Genomic DNA, 23,173 nt, shown 5'->3' with positions numbered 1-23,173 from the left:
GAGCCATATGCAAGCCAGGGCAGAACTGCATTTACATGCGAATGTGGAGAGGAATCCAGATTGACAGTGTAGCAGTGCAATGTTAAACAGCTGGTTTGGTGTGCCTCTGAGATACGCTGTCACGGTATAGTGTCATGGGATGAATCAATACATGATCGTTATAGAATATTGATCCCATTGACTGGCAGGCTGGCAGTTCACTTCCACACAGTTACTGTTTCATAGACATTAAGCTGTAATTCATAACTGAGTAATGTAACAGCTACTTGATTCCTTTAAAAGTGCAATTTTAAATTTAAAATTTTTAATCACTTCATACTTCTTGATAGTTATATTTTGGGCCTTCATAGGCCCAAACTTGTGTAAAAACCCAAAAAGTGTAAATTATTTTGTTATCCAAGGTTGATTCAATGAGATGTAATAGAAGATTTAAATAAACATGATTGAACGCTGATTATGGTTCAATCATGTTCAATCATGTGGTCATGGAGAATAATATTATGATTATTATCAGTATCTCTTTATATATATGTATTATCTGTGTCAAAGACATGGAAAGGTAGTCTTATAATGTGGCTACAATGCATTGGCATTACTCATCAATGTGATTCTCCCCTGACAACACCCATTGACAGGCAGGTTGATACGTGGCTAATAGAGTCACATTGTATCGCAGTGAAACATTAGCATTGTTTTAATGTCTGAGAAGGGTTGGGGAGTGATTCATTAGCAACAGTAGAGTAGTTACTGTGGTAACTATTCAGTCCTCCACATTGGCTGACAGTCGCCATGGTTGTGGTGAATCGTTTCCTGGTGAAGACTGTGGGATGTCTAAGTAGACTAAGATGTGTTTATGAAATGTAAAATTAATAAATGTCTTTATGACGTGTGTTTATGAAGACTGGGTGCATTTCTCAGGACTGAGTGTGCTTATAAAGAATGGGTGTGTTCCTGAAACTGGACGTGTTTTTGAAGACTGGGTGTGGTTAGACAGACTGAGCTTGTTAATGAAGAGTGTGTTTTTGAAACCTGATTGTGTTCATGAGGACTTAGGTAGGTTTGTGAAGGATCGCAGATCGATCCGAATGCAAACGTTCTGTTGTTATGTCCTCTTGTATCTTTAAAGTGACAGCACCTGCAACTTCCCTCTGGTTTACATGTCTCATGACTGTATGTTTAGTATTATTGTTTGAGTATTCAAACCTGCACTTTGTAACTCTTCCACTGCAGACATGGTTTGTAGGGATTGTCTCTCTTGATAGATGTCTGTGGGAAAAGGCCAGAAAAACTAAATTGTAACCAAAGTGATGCGGTGGTGCAAGGCCGTTGTGGTGTGTGCCTCACTCTCACTCTCCCCTGTCTCTTCTCTTCCTTCCTCTCTCTCTCTCTTTCTCGCTATCTCTCCCCGTCTATCTCTCTCTCCCTGTAGCTCTCTCATTCTAGGTAAGTATCGGTCACCAAGCTTTAGAACGCTGCACTGCATGCCTCTCTGCAATCGAGTTCAACATGTTTGTGTGTGGTACCAAATGACTAGTTTTGTAGCGTGAGAGTGCACATGTGTGTGTGTGTGCGTGAGGGGCGGTCCTCATGCAGCCCAACCTGTTTTCCAGGCTCCTGTTCTCCACAAAACTGGCTGTGACATCTCCTTGTGGAGCCAAAACTAGCTGGACCTCACAACAACCTGGTCCTCACACCTGCCTGGACCTCACACCTGCCTGTTTTCAGAGAACACAGAGCTACCCGTTCAGCTGGAATACCATACCTGCACCCTCAACAAAGTGAGTGTCTCTCTTTTATGGGGATAACGTTATGTCAACTTTTTATGTGTTATATATTACAACTGCAACACATAATCCTATTGATTGTGATAAAAATTGCCATGCGCTGCTTGGCATCAACAACCATGACTGTGGTACTGCAAATCCAATGGTAGCACTGCAGTAGTACTTACGTAAACATGAGAGATTCTGACCCCTCTGGCTGTGCTTGGCCACAGTGATGGTATTTCAAACCTGTTTCCAGTGCATTGATTACTGTGATGTGTGTGTGTGTACATTATCGTCTCCCACTCTCACCACACAGCTCTTTAAACGGGCCTCTTTTTAGTGCGTAGCGCAGCTTGTAAGTAGAATTACAAAACACGGCTTTAAGTTAAAGTTCCTGAGGTGTGAACTTGGGAACAAAAGGGTCCCTCCTCCCTTGTACCTCTTGTCCATCTTACTGTGTTCTTGCTTCTTAATCCTGGATTGGGGGGTGTTAGTAGAATGTGGGGCCGATGTGGGGCAGATGTGGGGCCGTGGAGTGTATGTGTGGGTGCGAGTATTATTGAGGTGGGCGGAGTGGATTATGACCCATAGCACCCCTGCTGGGCAGAAACACATGGGTGTGGGCCCCCTGGAGCAAGATAACTCCTTGACCTGAGGACTATCACACCCTAAAACGTAACCTTGTGTCACAGGTGCGCTGCATTTTGACGCATTGACGTTGTTCACTATTTAGTCATTGAGCCCAAAGTGACTTAAAGTGAATTGAGATACAGCTCATTAACGAGAAGGGATTTGTTTGCCGAAGGATGGCTACCGTTGGGAGAAGAACCTGAGACAATTTGGCTGCAGCCCTCTATAGAATTTACTTCCTGCATTCCACCTATCTTCCTGCTGGGCTTCTTGTACACAACCTTACTAAATAATGTTCCTTGATTTGCAAACACGACTGCTCCGAGCCGAGCGAACCTCGTTGTTCAGCGCGTAAACCTGTGTGCGCGGGTGCGGTCGAGTGGCTGGGGTGCATGTGGTGCGCACGCGGATGACTGCGAGCCGCGCGGCAGGAACTGTCACCCAGCCAGCATGCATCCCAACCGACTGGTTTGAGGTATCACCTCTGCAACCCGTCAGACACGTCAGACGCAGTGTGTGTCACTGTGACACCCAGTGACAGCCCTCTCCAGTCAGTCCAGCCGGCTGAACAAATTACGTTCAATTAACAGCTTTTTAAAAGGAATCACACTTTGGCATTGACCTTGGAATTTAAAATCAATGTAGGACCAAGGAGGCTGAGCCAGGCTGATCTCACGTTTTGTGGCGTGTGTGTGTGTGTGTGTGTGTGTGTGTGTGTGTGTGTGTGTGTGTGTGAGAACGGCTGTTGGCTCTGTTAACGCTGTGAGTGTATGTATCTCACAACTTTATGCTTCATTGTTTATGGTCTTTATCTAAACAGCACCATCGTCTGGAAAAGGTGTTAGGGCTGTGAAACATTAACTAATTTGTTAGGCAGCGAGGCTGCAGCGACTTCTAGGCGCTCTACTTCGGCCACGCACGGTGTCCTCCTCGCCATACAATCACGAACTAATAATTCGCACCTGTGCTTAGGTTGTCACGCCCATTTATTCCCTCTGCTCCCCTCACTGCTGGCTGCACCTTCTGTTACGTCTGGGTAAATTGTGGATCCAAGTGCCGTGTGAAAGAAGAGGCAGCAGGCAGCAGGCAGCGATGCGTTTGTAAGAACAAAATAACTCCTTTACTGAGTAGGCCTAAAAAAGTACAGACGCAGTACAATAGCACAGACTTTCCAAGATAAAATAATGGTGTGAAACAAGTAATGAAAAAGCACCATCAGTAATAGTCACAACTAATAACCTGTTTCTGGCAATATAGAGGGAATAAATACATGACATGATCCTAAACACGGGTGCGGATTATTAGTTCGTGATTGTATGGTGTCCGGTAACGACACAACCGTGCATGGCCGAAATAGAGCGATAGAAGTCGCTGGAGATCCGCTGCGCGACATTAATCATTCAATAATTAATGGAGTCATGATTTGACGAATGTATAAAAGGTTAAAATATATTTCTAGTTTTGTTAAGATGTTCTAGGAATGTACTGCAAAATGCAATCGTACCATAAAATACTTTGTGTTTGTGTAATTGGTTGAGTGGGAATTAGGTCGTGCACGTTTTATTCTTCAGCGCTAAATGTCTTTATTTTCAGGAGGTGTGTGTGTGTGTGTGTGTGTGTGTGTGTGTGTGTGTGTGTGTGTGTGTGTGTGTGTGTGTGTGTGTGTGTGTGTGTGTGTGTGTGTGTGTGTGTGTGTGTGTGTGTGTGTGTGTGTGTGTGTGAGATATGTTTTCTTGAGTTTTATCTGACTTCAAGTTGTTGTGTTCCATTGATAGAATGAGGAAGTTGCTTGATAACATTGTATTTAACAAAACAACTATTGTGTTTTCACAGATACTCCTACCGTACCTGACAATTCCTTGACATGCCGTTGTAAGAACACTTAAAAATGATGGTGAGTAAGAATAAATTCCTGATAATTTACATTTCATGCCATAATCAATGACAATTTGTTCAAATTCAAACATTTAGTGTATAATTCAGAGACATGTCTTCAAGCGTTATAGCATCTGGCTCTAGGATGCCTGCAGACTCCTGACTTTTGCCGCTTTTCCACCGCCAGTACCTACTCGACTCGACTCGACTCGACTCGACTCGCCACGCCTTATTTGCGTTTCCATTGGCAAAAAAAGTACCTGGTACCTAGTACCGGGTACTTTTTTTTAGTACTACCTCCGTCGAGGTTCCATGCCAGCGGAGTAGGTACTTTTGTGTGACGTAAACAGGCTGCTGGTAACTGATTGGCCAGCGGCTGTAAATGGGAATATTCACTCAAATTAAGTTGTGTCCGGCGTGGTTGGAGTCCACGAACCCGCTCCCGAGGGGGACACTGATCAGCGTTTCGCCGTGTGTGTCGCTCCTTTCCCGGGGCTAGAGTTAGGCTGCGCGTCGTTATGTGTGTCGGGCGTGGTTGTGTGTGTCCGGCGTGGCTGGAGTCCACGGACCGGCGTTTCGCTGTTTCGTTTCAGTGTCGTTCCTTTCCTAGGGCTCGAGTTTCGCCTCTATCAACGTTACCGTATGACAAAAATAGACGCGCAGTCATTGCGCTTTTTATTTTATTTTATTTCCCATCATAACCTTTCCCGGGAATCAGGAAATAGTCTTGATCAGATTCAGATTTCCCGGGAATCGCGTCTCCCGTGATTAAAACCTAATGACGACCCGCCCATGGTGGAGAGGTTCTTTTCTACGACCCGCCCACATTGAAGAGGTACTTTTTTAGATGGAAACGCAACCAAACCGAGTTGAGTCGAGGCGAGTCGAGTCGAGTTGGTACTGGCGGTGGAAAAGCGGCATTTGAGGATAGAACCCAGAACCTTTCGACTTGGGAGTCGTAATTCTAGCCGCTAGACTATCCTGCCCCCTCTGCCACTGTCTGTGTCGGGACTACATCTGTGTCTTTTTACCACCAACCAGAGCGAAGACGGGAAAAACTTCTCTGATAGCCTCCTATTGGAGGACTCTGAGAGAGGGGGCGTGGTCATCGAGGGACTCACAGACACCAGCACCTCCGCCAGCAGTGGACTGAAACAGGGTACACACACACACACACACACACACACACACACACACACACACACACACACACACACACACACACACACACACACACACACACACACACACACACACACACACACACACAGGGCCGACGGACTGCGGGTGTAAGTGGGACAGGCTTGGGGGTTTGCCCATGGGAAATTAAAAAAATATATTTTATTTATTTATATTTTTTTATTGTTGCTCAAATTAATAACATAACTGAATGTCATGCGGCAATATGTCACAGCCACAGTTAAATAAATTTAAGTCTGGCTCTCAGAAGAGAAAGGTGAAGAAAGACAGGGAAGGAAGACTAAATTGAGGAAGTCAGGTTCTGACTAACTTATTTTCTAAGAAAGGTGAGCACAAACGTTTAAACACACAAGATGAAACCCCATTCTTAACTCCGTTATCATTGCTAAAACAAACAGAGACAACCCAAAGCAAGAGCAGACAATCGGCTACACTTTCAAATGATGAGGCCTTGGTTATCAAGGTAAAGGATAAATAAAGTGTACGGTAGGCTAATATTGCAACAGCAGGCTACTGATTTAAAGCAACCTAATATAAAATTAAAACAGCCTTTATTAGACTACATGATAAATAATAACCTATGGCATATAGGCTAGTTAGCCGCAGACGTCATTGCATTGCAAAATGGCTATATCATCCTAGCTGCCTGCTAGTAAAACTTTTAGGTAGGGGGGTTTGGGGGCCCATCAGGACTTCTTGTATATAGGGCCCAGAATTTGGTGATCCATTCAACAAAAAAATAATATTGGTAGGATAAACTTGATGATTGCAGGCGTCAACGTATAAATATGCAGCTTTGCAGATCAGACACATTCAACCTCTAGTTTAGACAGATCCTCACAAAGGGGTTTGTTTGACTGCAGTAGAAACCAAGACAGCAACCCAATGGACACGAATTTAAATTAAGAAAGCTGTGTTTCCAGTTGAGCCACCTCTTCACATTATGACGAGTGTAGACATAATCAGAGCTAGGTGGCACAATAACTCGAAGAACCACAAAGGACTGGTCGTCCTACAGGAACACTGTTAGGGAGTTTTTAAGGATTTATGGAGATTATGAAGATGACAAAGATAGAGATCACCAGATCCAAGTTCAGCATTTGTCAGGTTTAATGTATTTACACAGATTGACACATTCATAATGATGATCTATAAGGTGTAATATATGGAGAGTAGTGGACATCGACTGTAGTTGTACAAGGTTTAATACTTGGAGAGTAGTCCATTCAGAGCGTAGTTCTATGAGGTTAGACTGTAGATCTATAAGGGTTCATACATAGGACTCCATTCAGACTGTACTTCTAGAAGGTTTCTCATAAATAATTACATCATTCTTTGCACATCGATTGTTTTTATTGTACAAATTAACGGAAAGTTTATGTGACAATATTTTCAGTGAGAGCAAAGCTCAGGTAAATAACCCAACCTTTTTCTTCTCACAGGCGATGAGATCGTTGGAGCCACTGTTCATCTGGACCACCTGAGCAAACAGGACATCCTGAAGGTCCTGAAGGTGTTGGAGCCGTACGACGACAACGTCACGGTGTTGACCAAATCTGACCTGAGTGCTGGCATCAACCCAGGGTCCCTGAGTGGCCTGAGTGACCCGGCCAAGGTACATCAGACAAACAACCTTACTCACAACCTTTAGACCAGTCGGACCCCACTTGACAGTCTGATAATCATATGGACAGTAGGCGAGGGTAGCTGATGGATATTTAGATGAAACAATAAAAAAAAGGATTTAATGAAGGTCTAGTAAAAGGTCCTGTATAACCGAATAGGTTGAACTAGTACTACTACTATGACTCCCAAGTATGTATGCAATGTGCATAGATTCACTGGGACGTTTAAATAATGCACAGATGTTGATTTGGATTCTTAATTGTGTATTCATTGTTAATTTGAATGTGTAATGTTAAGCTTACTGCGAAATATTGACATTGACATTACAAATATTGACATGCAATTCTAATGTCATTATAACTTTATTATTGCACTGCAATTATTTGATAATAGCTGTTTTTCATTGACTCGTCTGAATGCGTTATTTCTGAACGTCATTTTTTTGTCCATTTAATTCTTTCTCTAGATGCTTTCTACCAGTTACAAGCAAAAGAAGATGCCGTCCCTTGAGGCCCAAGGCGAGGCACCAGCTCTTAATCTCACTGGCCTGAATACCAAGTTAAACTCCCCCATTGGTCTGAATGGGGACACTAATGGAGAACTGCCCAATCTTAACCTAAACAAACCCTCTGCAGATGGCAGCGGCACCTTCAGGTTTGCAGATACAGGACTGCCAGGACTTTACCTAAATGGAGCAGGTCTGGGCAGCTCGGTCAGTGCCCCCTCTGCTGAACTGGCCTCACCCAAAGCCACACTAGGACTTAAGAAAACAGGAGTTAAGGGGGGCATATTCGAAGCGCCCAAATTTGAGATGCCAAACTTTAATCTGCCCGAGATCGGTGGCATGGGAGCAACAGGAGGGATTAATCTTGGGAATATGAATGCTGATTTGGACACTCCCGCTGTAAATGTTCCAACAGCAGGTCTCAATCTGTCGGCGCCCACAGTAGATACTAAAACAGCAGATCTGAATTTGAATGGCCCAGATGTAAATTTGAGCAGCCCAGATGTTAACTTGTCTGCCCCAAATGTCGACATGAATGCTTCAAGTGGAAAAATTAAGTGGCCACATAAGAAATGGAAGGGTCCTAAGGTTAACCCTGACCTGAGTCTCTCAACACCAAAGCTTGATGGAGAACTGTCAACTCCAGAAGTAGGCCTCGACCTTCCAAAAGATAACCTTGATGGCCCTAATTTGGATGCAGATTTTGTTGCTCCGAAAATCAACTGGCCTCACTTAAAGTGGAAAAAACCAAAGCTTGATCTTGAGGGTCCAAATGCTGACATGGACGTTAATGCAGACTTGAAAACCCCAGATCTCAGCCTCTCCACACCAGGAATGAGCGGGGGGATAAGCACACCAAATTTGGCTTTGGATGTACCGAAAGCTGAACTTGAAGGCCCAGACTTGGACATCAATGCTCCATCAGGGAAGATCAACTGGCCTCATAAGAAGTGGAAGAAACCGAAACTTGATGCGGACCTCAACGCACCAGATGTCAATGCACCAAATATGAATTTGAATCTTCCCAAAGCTGACATTAATGGTCCTAATATCGATGTTTCAGCCCCAGCTCTTGACGGTGACTCATCACAGAAAATCAACTGGCCTCATTTGAAGTGGAAGAAACCCAAAGTTGATGCAGACCTTAACACACCAGACATTGATGTATCCACTCCAAGTCTTGATGGGGATCTCACTGGACCTGATGTTGACCTGCCTGCTTCACCTGGAAAGAAAAAGTTCCTAACTCTCAAAAAGCCTAAGAACTGGCTTATTGGGCCCAAACTAAATGCTCCGGATGTGGATCTTAATGCAGATGTGAATTCTCCTGCCCTTGATCTCACCACTCCTGAAGTTTCAGGATCGCTTGATGGACCTAATATGGATTTGTCTGCACCAAATATGGATATTGACGCTCCTTCTGGAAAGGTTAAATGGCCCACTCTTAAAAAGCCAAATTGGCTGAAGTCGTCAAGCTTAGATCTCCAAGCACCTGATATGGATGTGAAAAGCGCAGATGTAAACCTTGCTGCACCAGCACTTGGTGGGGGTGTTGATACACCTGATATCGGTATCACCTTGCCTAATGCTGACCTCAAAGGCCCAGCTGTTGATCTTAATGCTGCTGGGGTTGACATTGACAGCCCCTCTTCTAAGCTTAAACTCCCCAAATTCCAGATGCCAAAATTTAAAAAGCCAAAATTAAAAGGACCAGACTTTGATGCGAGTGCTGATTTACCCAATTTGGATCTGAAATCACAGAATCTGGAACTCAAGTCACCTGACCTGTCAATGCCTGAAATAAAAGGAGACATTGATGCATCAAGTCTTGACATTGACGTGCCAAAAGCTGACATTAAGGCTGGTGCTTCATCCCGAGTATACAAATTTCCATCTTTAAAGATGCCAAGTTGGAGCTCATCTACACCAAAGGTAAAAGGACCAGAACTAGATGGAGATCTTGACACAAATGTTGACCTTTCAATTCCTGGTCTAGAAGCAAGTCTTCCCAAAGCAGACTTGAGCGCACCAAATTTGAACCTTTCCACACCAAAGATTGGAGGTCTATCCTCCCAAGATGTCGACCTCAATTTGCCAAAAGCTGAAATCAATGGACCTGATCTAGATGCTGATCTAGACACATCTGGGAAATTCAAGTTGCCTAAGATGAAATTACCTACATTTGGTTTTTCTAAGCCTAAAGTGGAGGGGCCAGATCTGGATGCTGACATTGATGTCAAGTTACCAAATGCAGATATACAGGGATCTGGAGCAAACTTCAATCTCTCTGCTCCAGATGTCAAGGGAAATCTATATACTCCAGACCTGGATCTGAATTTGCCAAAAGCTGAAATCAATGCACCTGATGTAGATGCTGATCTAGACACATCTGGGAAATTCAAGTTGCCCAAGATGAAATTACCTATGTTTGGTTTTTCTAAGCCTAAAGTGGAGGGGCCAGATCTGGATGCTGACATTGATGTCAATTTACCAAAAGCAGATATACAGGGATCTGGAGCAAACCTCAATCTCTCTGCTCCAGATGTCAAGGGAAATCTATCTACTCCAGACCTGGGGCTGAGTTTGCCAAAAGCTGAAATCAATGCACCTGATGTAGATGCTGATCTTGACACATCTGGGAAATTCAAGTTGCCCAAGATGAAGTTTCCTACATTTGGTTTTTTGAAGCCTAAAGTGGAGGGACCAGATTTGGATGCTGAAATTGATGTCAATTTACCAAAAGCCGATATACAGGGATCTGGAGCAAAACTCAATCTCTCTGCTCCAGATGTCAAGGGAAATCTATCTACTCCAGACCTGGATCTGAATTTGCCAAAAGCTGAAATCAATGCACCTGATGTAGATGCTGATCTTGACACATCTGGGAAATTCAAGTTGCCCAAGATGAAATTACCTACATTTGGTTTTTCTAAGCCTAAAGTGGAGGGCCCAGATCTGGATGCTGACGTTGATGTCAATTTACCAAAAGCCGATATACAGGGATCTGGAGCAAACCTCAATCTCTCTGCTCCAGATGTCAAGGGAAATCTATCTACTCCAGACCTGGATCTGAATTTGCCAAAAGCTGAAATCAATGTACCTGATGTAGATGCTGATCTAGACACATCTGGGAAATTCAAGTTGCCCAAGATGAAATTACCTGCATTTGGTTTTTCTAAGCCTAAAGTGGAGGGCCCAGATCTGGATGCTGACATTGATGTCAATTTACCAAAAGCCGATATACAGGGATCTGGAGCAAACCTCAATCTCTCTGCTCCAGATGTCAAGGGAAATCTATCTACTCCAGACCTGGATCTGAATTTGCCAAAAGCTGAAATCAATGTACCTGATGTAGATGCGGATCTAGACACATCTGGGAAATTCAAGTTGCCCAAGATGAAATTACCTGCATTTGGTTTTTCAAAGCCTAAAGTGGAGGGCCCAGATCTGGATGCTGACATTGATGTCAATTTACCAAAAGCGGATATACAGGGATCTGGAGCAAACCTCAATCTCTCTGCCCCAGATGTCAAGGGAAATCTATGTACTCCAGACCTGGATCTGAATTTGCCAAAAGCTGAAATCAATGCACCTGATGTAGATGCTGATCTAGACACATCTGGGAAATTCGAGTTGCCCAAGATGAATTTACCTACATTTGGTTTTTCTAAGCCTAAAATGGAGGGGCCAGATCTGGATGCTGACATTGATGTCAATTTACCAAAAGCCGATATACAGGGATCTGGAGCAAACCTCAATCTCTCTGCTCCAGATGTCAAGGGAAATCTATCTACTCCAGACCTGGATCTGAATTTGCCAAAAGCTGAAATCAATGCACCTGATGTAGATGCTGATCTTGACACATCTGGGAAATTCAAGTTGCCCAAGATGAAATTACCTACATTTGGTTTTTCAAAGCCTAAAGTGGAGGGCCCAGATCTGGATGCTGACATTGATGTAAATTTACCAAAAGCGGATATACAGGGATCTGGAGCAAACCTCAATCTCTCTGCCCCAGATGTCAAGGGAAATCTATCTACTCCAGACCTGGATCTGAATTTGCCAAAAGCTGAAATCAATGCACCTGATGTAGATGCTGATCTTGACACATCTGGGAAATTCAAGTTGCCCAAGATGAAATTACCTGCATTTGGATTTTCTAAGCCTAAAGTGGAGGGCCCAGATCTGGATGTTGACGTTGATGTCAATTTACCAAAAGCAGATATACAGGGATCTGGAGCAAACCTCAATCTCTCTGTCCCAGATGTCAATGTCGAGGGGCCAGATCTGGATGCTGACATAAATGTGCCAAATGCCAGTATTTCTGTTCCAAAGCTTGATGTCGATTTACCAAAAGCTGAGGTCCAGACACCTGCTCTTAAGTTATCAGGAAATGCCCCAGATGCCAATGTTGGTGCAACTACTGGTGAATACAAAATGCCTCATTTTAATCTCCCCAGCTTAGGCCTCACCAGTCCTAAAGTTGATGGTCCCACAGCTGATATTGGTACACCAGATCTTAGTATTACAGGCCCTTCCGCTGACAGTAAACTAGATTTGTCCAAGTTAAAAATAGATACCCTAGCAGCAAGTGGCAATCTCTCAGAACCCAGTATGGATGTAAATGGAGGAGTAGATTTAAATGCTCCAAGTGTCAACACTGGTAAAGGGACATTAAAAATGCCACATTTCAAACTACCCAAGTTTGGCCTTTCAGGGCATGGATCAAAAACACCAGATGTTGATGTGAATGCAGATATGGACATGTCAGCTGATGTGAAGCCCAACCTCAATCTGGAAGTTGAGGGAGATGCTGTTGCTGAAGATTCCTCAAAAAGTAAGATAAGGTGGCCATTTCACTGGGGGCGGAAGGTTGATTCTGGATCTGGTAGTGGAACAGAAGAAGGCAGTGACAGTGGAACAGAGGGTGAGGTGGATGTTCCAGCATTCACATTCCATAAGCTACCCAAGTGCATTATTAATGACAACATTCTTTTGGACGATAGCTTAGCTCCACCAAAGTCTGAAGGAAGTCTTAACAAAAGCGAACAGGAATTTGTTATGAGCAAGGGAATACGCCTGGCGAAACCTAATACGCAACCAAACACGGGTGAAAAGATTGATATTATGGAGCGGTTGAAACTAGCAAGGGAGAAACCAGTGACTGTTATTACGTCACCTACCGAGGCAAAAGTGGGTGCACTCTTTGCTTCTGCATCAAATGATTCCTCACTGGCCAGAGGAGGAACTTTCAAAGTTAACACACCAGATTTAGGACTAGGCTTGGACCATCCAGTAGTTGGATCATCAGGAAATGATAAATTGTCATTAAGTCTTTCCAATATGCTTGGCCTGAATGTCAAGGACACAGATACAGATTAAACATGCTTGTAAACCGTTCAGGCAGCATAAACACTATCTATGTAAATAGTCAAGTGAAACATAAAACATGAAGGTGTCTTGCATTTGCTTAAGATAGTTCTCTAGGTCTCACACACAAATGTCCAACCAAATGAAACACAATTGCTATGTATAATTCAAATTCCAGAGAGGGAGAGAATCATGTAAAAAAAGAAAAAGTAAATATATTGCAGTTACCTGCTAGTGAAAGCAGGTCCTCTCTGTCCCAGAGCTTTGAGTTTTTTGTCTGGTCTCTGTAGGAGGCACAAATATCTGAAATTGTGAAACTATTTAAATCAGCTTTATCTGAATATTGTCTCAGAATACCTATAATTGCCTCAGTATTTTTATATGAAACACTAATGCCTTAATATGAAAAGGATGCTACAATTATTATTTTTTTGACTATATGGAATTGTATAAATTTGTTAAATGTGTGTTCAATAAATACATTTTAATGCATTCAGTAGTTATTTTATATCTGTAATAAAACATTTAACACAAGAATTACACTTTATAAACATTAACACAAGTTGTATAGTCATAATTCACTATATCTTTCATTTGGAGGGCAGGAGGAAGATAAATTAAATGAATTAATAATTGATGAATTCAAATATCTTATAGCTGGACTGTGCCACAAAAATGCAGACATATTTGACAATTAATAAACACTAACAACTATTTTCAACAAAAAACAAGTGAATATTGTTTCCGGATCATACATCACTGTCTTTTGTTTATTTAAAATCAAGAAGACATGGATACTAAAGAAAAACCTTGGCTTTAAGAAAAATAAGTCAAATTCAAATATGAATATATTGCAAAAAATGTTTGAGATTATTTTAAACTGCACCATTTCACATATATATATTTTTTTATAAAAGTCAAAGAAAACCTCAAGGTCCATTATTTCAAGAGATATTCAGAACCAAGAGATAACGTTCGTAACATAACGTAACGTATCAGCCTGCCTGATGTGACATAACATTGATAAACCTTCAAACAAATACACACTGCAACTCACACACACACGCACATACATACACAACTTTATTCACACACATACACACCACAATTCTACTCACACACACACAATTATATTCACCCATACATACACCCACCTACACACACACACACACACACACACACACACACACACACACACACACACACACATCTTGGCGGATCAGTGTGTCTTCTGCCAGCGCGACGGCCAGTCCTTCTCCAGCCAGTCCTGCAGCAGCCGCAGCACGTCGATGCGTTGGTAGATGCGGCATAGTTCGCTCAGCTCGCCCACACTCTTCTGGTTGTAGCGCAGCAGGAACTCTTGTGTGGGGCTGTGTGACAGCGAGCCCTGGGTCCGGTGCTCCAGCAGGGTGAGCTCGTCGTAGCTCATGCCCCAACGGCTGGCAAAGTTCTTCCAGTTCTTGACAGTGCAGTGGCTGGGGTCCAGCTTAAGCCTCAGGGAGTCCAGCAGGTCCTTGTCGTCCATCAGGTCGCTGATCTTGGGCGCCGGCGCCTGGTAGCGGCACTTCTCACACGGCCCGCTCAGGTACCGCAGCTCCTGGGGGAGGTCTGGGGGAGGGGGGATATAAGGTAAGCTAGGTTATGATGAGATAAGTGTAGATAAGTTACAGTAAATTAAGGTCAGCTAAGATGAGATACTGCACCACTTTATTACTTCAGGTATTACACCAGCATAAAAGGACAGTGGGGTGCAAATCAGTTCACGATACAAATAAGACTGAATTAATAGATAAATAAACAAATGTAATATATTTTTTGGAATAATAGATGCTTTTTTGTAACAATATCTTGTTAATGAAACAAAGACTGCCTCACCTGGGGAGAGTGACGTGGTGCAGATACAGTCTTCACCGTCCTCCACTGGCTACACCAAGGAAATAAAAACATCATCTTCAGTTTGTTTACTTTCATTACTTCAACCTATAGTCCCTGTAGTAGTCTAATAAGAAAGGAACTGTATTTACTTTCACTATATTTTCCTTATTCAGTGGTTATTCGCAACATTGATGAGCTAGTGTGTGTACCTCTGTCCTTTTTTGAGCAGTGCACCCAGACAAATTCCTTTTCCTTTTTGTTTTAATTCCCTACTTGGCTAAGGAAGAGTTATTTAACATGATATATTGCGTACATGGGCTTCAATCTACACAAAAGCTTTGTCTTTGCACATTGACTTAGTGGGAAATATTAACCCACATATATAATATATTTCTATGATGGGGGGCAAGGCGACCATTGCCGGAGTGAGACCGACCTGCCGTATCCGGTCGGCAGGAGGGGTGAGGTACCCGGGGGGCATGGAGGTCAGGTGAAAGGTCACGGCACCTAGAGAGGAGATACGAGAGACCCCCTCAATATCGACAGCATGACGTGTGTGTGTGTGTGTGTAAATTTAAGTTTGTCAGATTCCAAGATCTATATTGTCCATTCCAAGCTATTGTTATGACAGTAGTAATACACATGTTACAGGATATCTGTGTGTCACAGACACACAGCTATCACTGATAGTTCTATTGCTAAAGGACACAAAACCGCCACTCAACTAAAATAGATATTAATTCTACTCCAGTAAAAATAGCAGAAAACGTAATGGGTCATGGTGTGCAAGTGATACATGTTTGAGTAGATACAAATCTTTGCATTCAGAATCTAAATACTATAAAGCTTAAGCATGCTTATGCAGACTTGATGGTTGCATTCACAAAAGGAGAACAGGGCTACTAGAAAATGCAGCTAAACGTTTTATTAAAGAGTAAATGCCCACAAGATAATACTTGCTTTATTGCTACCCCCTATAGGTTGGTTATTATATAGCTATAAACTAAGGCTTTATGCCAAGTTTATTTTTAGATTGTTCATGTCATTAATGAGCAGGTAGAGGTTAGAGAATCTTGCTCAAGGACACTGCAGACATCGGGGTTCGAGCACACAACCTCCGGGAGTCAAACCCCATACCTGCTGATTGATGACCAGGTTGCTTTGGAGTAAATCGTCTGATAAATGGTACAATGGTAAATAAAATAGAATCAAATATGAATTGGTCTGGTCCCCAAGGAAAGAGATATCGTGCAGCTGGACTTACCCTGAGGATCGGTCACTTGTACGGGGTAGTTGGTCTCGAGCGACTGGGTGGGAGGAGAAATAAAAACATCCTTAGTATGAACAATGAAAGATTCAATAGAACATTGTTTATTGTTTAGATTAGCTAGCGTCATGATTGGTTGACGTGAACATGTGAATGGGTGTCATTTGTTGGTGCCATCATTTGCTCATAAATATTAATAAGCAACCTGTGGTTGTTCGTGGTTAGCTAATTTGTCAATCAAATTTGTAGCTTTAATATTTATGAGGAATGGACCAAATCTTCTCTAATTAGGCTTGTGTAAGCAACGGTCATGTAAAGAAATTTTGCACCAAAAAGAAAAAATATGTTCAAATAGACACATTTTTGAATGACACAATGAATCAGAGGGAAATTAAAGGTCTCATTCCACCGTTTTTTCATTAATTTTGCGGTGGTCACTAGTAGCAATAAATTAGCCAGGCTAGCGCCGCCTACTGGTTCCGGCAAATTTAATTTGCCTCAACCATATAGTCAGGGAACTAGCAATGCGTTTCGGTTTGCTCCGTCCGCTCTGGCGGACGGAGCAATCAGCGAGCAGATGTGGCGATGACGGGCGATGACGGGCGATGACGTCGAACTGAAGCGCCCAAACTGAAATACCGGTGTAGTTCCCAAGCTGCGGTAAACAGTTGACGAGATGGATGTCGGCGAAGCTATACGCTCTGTGCTTGAAACTATTCCGGATATTGAAGACTTAAAGCCAGAACAAGAAGCATGTTTGACGAATTTTTTGGAGGGCAAAGACGTTTTTGGACTAATTCCTACCGGGTTTGGGAAAAGTTTAATTTACCAGCTGGCCCCGTTAGTGGCGAAGACATTATGCAAGCCAAACGCTAATGCTAACCCTATTGTCATCGTTGTGTCCCCCCTGCTTGCCCTGATAGAAGACCAGATTAAGGAGGCAGGGATACTGGGTGTAACAGCAGGCCAGCTTGGCGTTAGTGATGACCAGGACATAATAAACGGAAATAAATAAACGCATAGCATACGTCACCGCCAAGCAGCAGCGATTAGTCGAAGCAAACGGAAGCAACCGCCTCCCGGAAGCAAACGAATCTCTACGGCTCGTGTTCAGACGCTATATGAAATGTAATGAAGTAAGCGGCTGATGCATCAGGCTAGCAATAAATGCCCTGTGAGTCGGTTTTGGTGAAAATAATGCTCTGGTGCTCCTGTTTCACACTGTTCTAGTGTGGTAGTGGAGGTGAGCGGGGAAGAACGACCCGATTTTGGCTCTTATTCATGAGATGCAAATGCCTCGCCTCGGATTGGCTAACAGCACTGTCCGCCACAGTAATAATACCAATTCAACTTACAGAGAGAGACACACAGAGAATGGGAGAACGAGAGAGAGACAGAGAGAGAGGGAGAAGGAGAACCACTGGGCTCCTTGTGGGTTTCTGGTTGATTGAATACAGAGAAGAGCTGCCTCAGGGCACCGCGTCCGGGGGACCGTGCACCGATTCCCGCGATCGCCGGATCGGTGCACGGTGACTGGTCCCCGCGGTCGCCGTGCCCCGTCGCCGTGCACCGGCCGAGCTCCCGGACTCCGGCGGTGCACTCCCGCGAGCACGGGGAGCTCAGCTCCGGCCGCCGTGGTGCCCCGAGGCGGCTCTTCTTTCTGTATTCAATCGCCGTGCCCGAGCCGCGTAAATGTTGAACTAGTGGTAATGTCCGATCCAACCATTTGTTCCCCAACTCTTTTTTCTTGGTCAAAAGACGCAACGTTGCGTCTTGTTATAGCCACAAATAGCACAGGCACAAACTCAATGCTGTCTTCCCGTGGGCCGTCGCAAGCCAAGGTTGTGCGAGGCCATGAATACCAACTGACGTCGGTTGGTGAGGCTTTTCGAATCCGCTTGTTTGTGCGTCTATTTTCTTACATTTGCTAATGCAGGCAATCGAGGTAGGAGAACGTTTTCACGTTCAGCATGCATATCTAACTCCGAGTGACCTATCGTATTTCAAAAGGAGGAGTAATAAACGGTTTTCGGTGGAATAAGAAGACCTTTAAGCAGCAACTACGTCCATGTATGAGCACTAGCTCAATCCCGACCCATGAATAATAATTTGACAACGCTACGTAGCAGTGTCACCTTATCCAGATTGGCTAATTTTTTCTGCCTTTTTCTTTTCATTGGCTATTGCATACAGCATAGATTTCAAATTTACCACAGGTCACAAACTTATTCTGACCTATGTTATTTAACAAACAATAGGAAAAATGGGATTTTAATAGCATGGGATCTTTAAGTTGACCCGGAAAAAGTGCAATCAACATACAAATTAAATTCTACAAATCCTTTGCGTGAGTGGACTAAGCAACCATGCATTTATGTTTACATCTATGTACAGAGGAAGAGTAATATACTCCATATAAAATATACATTTACACATTTTATGTGTGGATTGATGTATGGGTTGGCAGGATAGTCTTCTATAAGTGAGGGTGCATGACTCCCACCCTCCAGCTGGAAGGTTCTAGATTCAAACCCAGTTGTCCACGGTCTACCCATCCAGAGCCCTAACGCTGCTCATTCATGACTAAGAAAAAATGCACTGTAAACTGCTAGATGACGAGATTAAAAAGAAAAGATAAAATAAGTCCAAATGTAAAGACACGGTAGGTATAATAAAAGAGTGAGTCAAGGTTGGTGTGGTGGCAAGGAGAGAGAGAGAGAGAGAGAGAGAGAGAGAGAGAGAGAGAGAGAGAGAGAGAGAGAGAGAGACACACACACAGACACAGACAAACAGACACACACACGGGCACGGCGTTGGAGTGTGTAACCACAGAGAAGACTCCAGTGTGTTTGGTGTTGCGGAGCAGTAGCCTGCTAGAACTTGTTCTCCCAGAGCCTTTAGGCTAGTAGGGCTGTGTGATGGTATGTTCTGCTTCTTGGCACTCTACTGTAAGTCTCTTTGTTCATAAGCAAAAACAATAAGAGAGAGAGAGAGAGAGATGATATAGATAATTATATTTTGTTTTATAACATGCTGTTGTCTGTCTGTCTATCTATCTACAGTATCTATCTATCTCTTTCTGTCTGTCTGTGTTGATCGATCGATCTGTCTGTCTTTCTGTCTATTTGTGTGTGTATGTGTGTGTGTGTGTGTGTGTGTGTGTGTGTGTATGTGTATGTGTCTCTCTCTTTCTCTCTCTATCTATTTATTTATGTTGATTTATCTCTCTATGTTGATAATCATTATCCAATACAGATAATATTTTCATGTTTGCCATGTCATGACATTTGGAAGTTTTGAAGTATTATCTTTTTGGAATGAGTTAACCACAAACTATTATTGGATTGTAAATGGCAAAAGAAAACTTCAAAACCCCCCAATGATTCATATCGACTGCGTCTGAGATATGTTAAATAGGGCTGCTTACGATTCCTGCCATGAAGCTGCTGGTGTCTGTATCCTCCACCGGTTCAGAAGTCGTTTGGCCTGTAATGACAAAAGATAAAGCAAACATCCTTAAGGTGTAAGATAAGATCAAGCTATACGATCACTTCCCAAAACATTGATACAAAGGTCTGTACCCAAACTTAGAATCCGAACCACAGATGCCAATTAAAAGGTAGAACAAACAATCTGTGATGTTACCAGAGTAGGAAGACGTGTTTGAGAAGGTTCTGGGGTAAGTGAGTGAGATCCGGTGGGCAAGGCCCTTGCGTTCTGCCTGAGAGAATCCTTGTTTCACGTAGCCGGGAGCAGAAAAGGTGCATTGCTTGGAAGGAAGAGTATTCACGGATGAGTTGCAGGAGAGCGAGACAAGCACGCTCAAAACACAAAGGCACCTTTTCAGCCTGTAGAAATGTACCCTGGACGAGGCTACGCAACGCCTGGTAAGCCTACGTCACTGTGGAGCCATTGTTCCTCGGACCAGGCTAAGACCCCTCCTGACCTTTCTTGGGTTTCACGCTCACGGCCCATCCGACCGGCTCTCTTACCCCCTCAGGGAAGTCTCCTCCCCAGGGTTAGGAGACACACTGATGATGATTGGGTGAAGTTGTTGTCGGTTAGTGTAGCACTCTAAGCTCAGATCCTGGTCTGACGAGGTCAAGCAAGGAGAAGGGCTCCTAACAGGCTGCCCTGGCCTAGTGATGAACTCAGCTCAACCACAGGGGCTTCAGCTGCTGCCCGTGACGCTGTGTGTCGTTTGGTGGGCGGTTTCCCACTCAAAGGGCCTATGGGCGACCCAATACTTTCCATTGACGCAGTGAGGAAGCACTCAAGAAGTAACCGACCGCGGTCCCACACCGTCAGAACTGAAAAGGTTTGATGGAAAGAAAATGGTTTCAAAGAAATTAAGGAAGTCCTCCACATTAGAGGCCTGACCACAGGTCTAGTGTTTTACAGAAATGATTGTTTACTGTAGCGAGTTTCACAGTAGAGGAAGACATGAGGAGGAGCTTAGTAGACGATATATTCAAGGGTTATTGAAAACCACCGACCGACAGTGAGTCCCTGTTATTGGTGAATGGTGAGTCAGCGGTGGTGAAGATGATTAAATGTTAAACCGGAAGAGACACTACATACGTATATATACATGGAGAAAGAGAGAGTGATAGAGAGATAGAAAGAGGTAGAGAGAAAGAGGTAGAGAGAGAGAGATTGAGGGGTAGAGAGGGAGAGATAGCGAGAGAGGAAGTAGTGAAATGTGATTGGGTGTGGTTTGTTTGATTGTGTTTTTTTGCGTGGTAATCTATTTGACGATTTCCTTTAAATAATAATATTAGTAGGCAGTGTTTGTGTAGCTCCCTTGCCATCCATACATGCAGGTGGCCGTTGTGTGTGTGTGTGTGTGTGTGTGTGTATGTGTGTTTGTGTGCGTGCATGTGTGTGTGTGTGTGCTCAAACGTACAGCACTGTACAACACTGAGTCTGTCTCTACATCATTAAGCGTGAAGTCACCCCTCCACATCATTATCCCAGCATTGTCTCTCTCTCTAACGGAGAATGTAGCTGGCGTGTTGCGGCACGCTGTGGATCAGGCGAGGGGGGGGTGCGCGAACAGAAACCACATCACACTGCGTTGCTCGGGGCAGTCCACTCCTCAACCCGGGTGAAAGCAGCTCCTCCTCCCTGTTTGACCGCAGATGCCTCGTGGCCAGGCCGGCCACCTGCACACCCAGGTGGCGTGCACAGGTGGCGTGCACAGCTGGGCCTGCACAGGTGGCACGTTGAGGCTTTTGTCTTGGTCACATGCTTCTCTCTCTCCGCACTCTGTGGCTGAAAGCGGTGGAGGGCTTGTGGTGTCTAGGAGGCCCATGGCGATGTCTAGACTGAAGCTGAAGCTGATGGGGGGGTCTGTGCTGTCCCCATGTATGTGGTGTTAGATGATGCACAACCTGATGGATGGGAAATGTGACGGGTGCTCGTTTTTCTTCTGACTTGTATCCTGCCCAGTCGTCAAGGGTTTTTGACTTTTTGACACACGCATACACGCAAGTACACACAGATACACAAAGGACATATAACACACAAACACCTGCACACACATAGGGTTTGTAACCCACACACACACACACACACACACACAGTACATAGCACACACACACACACACACACACACACACACACACACACACACACACACACACTACTTACACTACTAACAAATACACAAACACACACAGTACATAACACAAACACACACAATGCACACACACACACACACACACACACACACACACACACACACACACACACACACAGACATAGGCACATAGGCTACACACAGTTCATACCACACGCACGCACACACACTACTCACTACCGTGCTTCAAGAACAAACAAGCAGATCTTATGAACAACGGGGACTGTGAAACAAACAGAATTCAGGTGAAGCTGAAAGAAGACTAGTTGAATACGGAGAGGTGTCTTTTGGGAGCCACATGGTGAGAAACACCAATGAAGGGAGAGGTTTCCGGACTTTAACGAACGACTTCATCCTCTCAGACAACGGGACCATTCAGCGCAGAATGTTGATATAATTCCAGTTAGTATATAAATTAATTAAGCTAACAAAACATGCGTTGAATGATTCTAGTTTGCCCCCACCCCCACTTCAAAGCACTTTCACCAGACAAAATACAGTACAACGTCAAAATATCCTAATATTATTCAAACGATAGTGCGAAAACTGTTTTTTGTATGAGGGACAAAAGGGGAAACAGATGCTTTACTCACCGAATGGCTCCTTATACGTCCTCAAGCTGGTCATTTTAGGTGCACATGTAGACAATGAAAAGTGTGTAGCCTATTAACGACTAGTTAAACACAGTATGTTAACTATGCCACTTTGTGCGCCGCGTTGCTCTCCAGCATCTGTATTCGCCAAGACAAGTGATCAACCGTATCATCAACCACAGCTATAGCATATCCCAATCCTATAATAAACTATATGTAACCGTTTTTGAAAGTGCAGAAAAAAATCCTAAGTGCCGGAAGCTGGTAGAAGAAGTGCACAGCGCACACTCTGCGTGGTGCAGGCATGCTCTGGCAGCAGCACACTGAGGCTGGAGACCTGCTGCTGCTGCTCTAGGTGCTCACGGGTGGGGGGATTCCAGCTCATGTTCATGTTCACAGCGCTTTGTGCTCAGCTCAGTTATAATAATAATAATAATAATAATAATAATAATAATAATAATAATAATAATAATGATCAGTATGAACAGTAATAAAAACACAATTACAACAACTACTACTATATAATAATCGTTATCATCATCATTGTCATGTCATCATCATCATCATCATCATCATCATCATCATACTATTAATACTACTGATACAATAAAGTCCATCTAAAATAAGTTAATTATATGCGTGACACAGATATGTTAGCTTGGCTATTGAAATATAGAACATTTGTGATGGCTGACTTTATTGAAAAGGCGTGGGCTAGGGGGGATTTGTCAATTTATATTTAGAGTGTTTATCCGGTGCCGGATGAATTGTATTGTATTGTATTGTATAGTGTATTGTGTATGTACTACACTCTCTATGTAGTTG

At 43.6% G+C, this 23,173-nt stretch overlaps 2 protein-coding genes across 3 annotated transcripts; one reads left to right on the top strand and one right to left on the bottom strand.

Moving 5' to 3' along the window:
• Positions 1–789: 789 nt before the first annotated feature.
• LOC311350188 (uncharacterized protein) lies at positions 790–12,984 on the top strand (the record flags this gene model as incomplete). Its single annotated transcript, XM_084470197.1, has 6 exons — positions 790–822; positions 1,665–1,778; positions 5,313–5,430; positions 6,914–7,086; positions 7,564–11,293; positions 11,888–12,984. The coding sequence occupies 6 exons, from the start codon at positions 790–792 to the stop codon at positions 12,982–12,984; spliced, it is 5,265 nt and encodes a 1,754-aa protein (XP_084326323.1).
• Positions 12,985–14,191: 1,207 nt separating this feature from the next.
• Positions 14,192–22,429, bottom strand: edaradd (EDAR-associated death domain; the record flags this gene model as incomplete). 2 transcript variants are annotated; one of them, XM_084470443.1, is made up of 6 exons in its annotated part: positions 14,192–14,580; positions 14,848–14,896; positions 15,284–15,354; positions 16,112–16,154; positions 19,542–19,600; positions 22,349–22,429. In XM_084470443.1, 6 exons carry the CDS (start codon positions 22,380–22,382, stop codon positions 14,192–14,194), a joined length of 645 nt encoding a protein of 214 aa, XP_084326569.1. The 2 variants fall into 2 exon arrangements, with proteins under 2 accessions (XP_084326569.1, XP_084326568.1); XM_084470442.1 differs by having other exon boundaries at positions 16,112–16,181; positions 22,349–22,382.
• Between the last annotated feature and the right edge of the window lie 744 nt (positions 22,430–23,173).

The sequence above is a fragment of the Micromesistius poutassou genome, assembly GCF_964030765.1.
Source record: "Micromesistius poutassou genome assembly, chromosome: 7".
Taxonomy (NCBI): domain Eukaryota; kingdom Metazoa; phylum Chordata; class Actinopteri; order Gadiformes; family Gadidae; genus Micromesistius; species Micromesistius poutassou.
The sequence above is the reverse complement of the archived record's forward strand: the minus strand, read 5'-3'. Positions and strand labels throughout refer to the sequence as shown.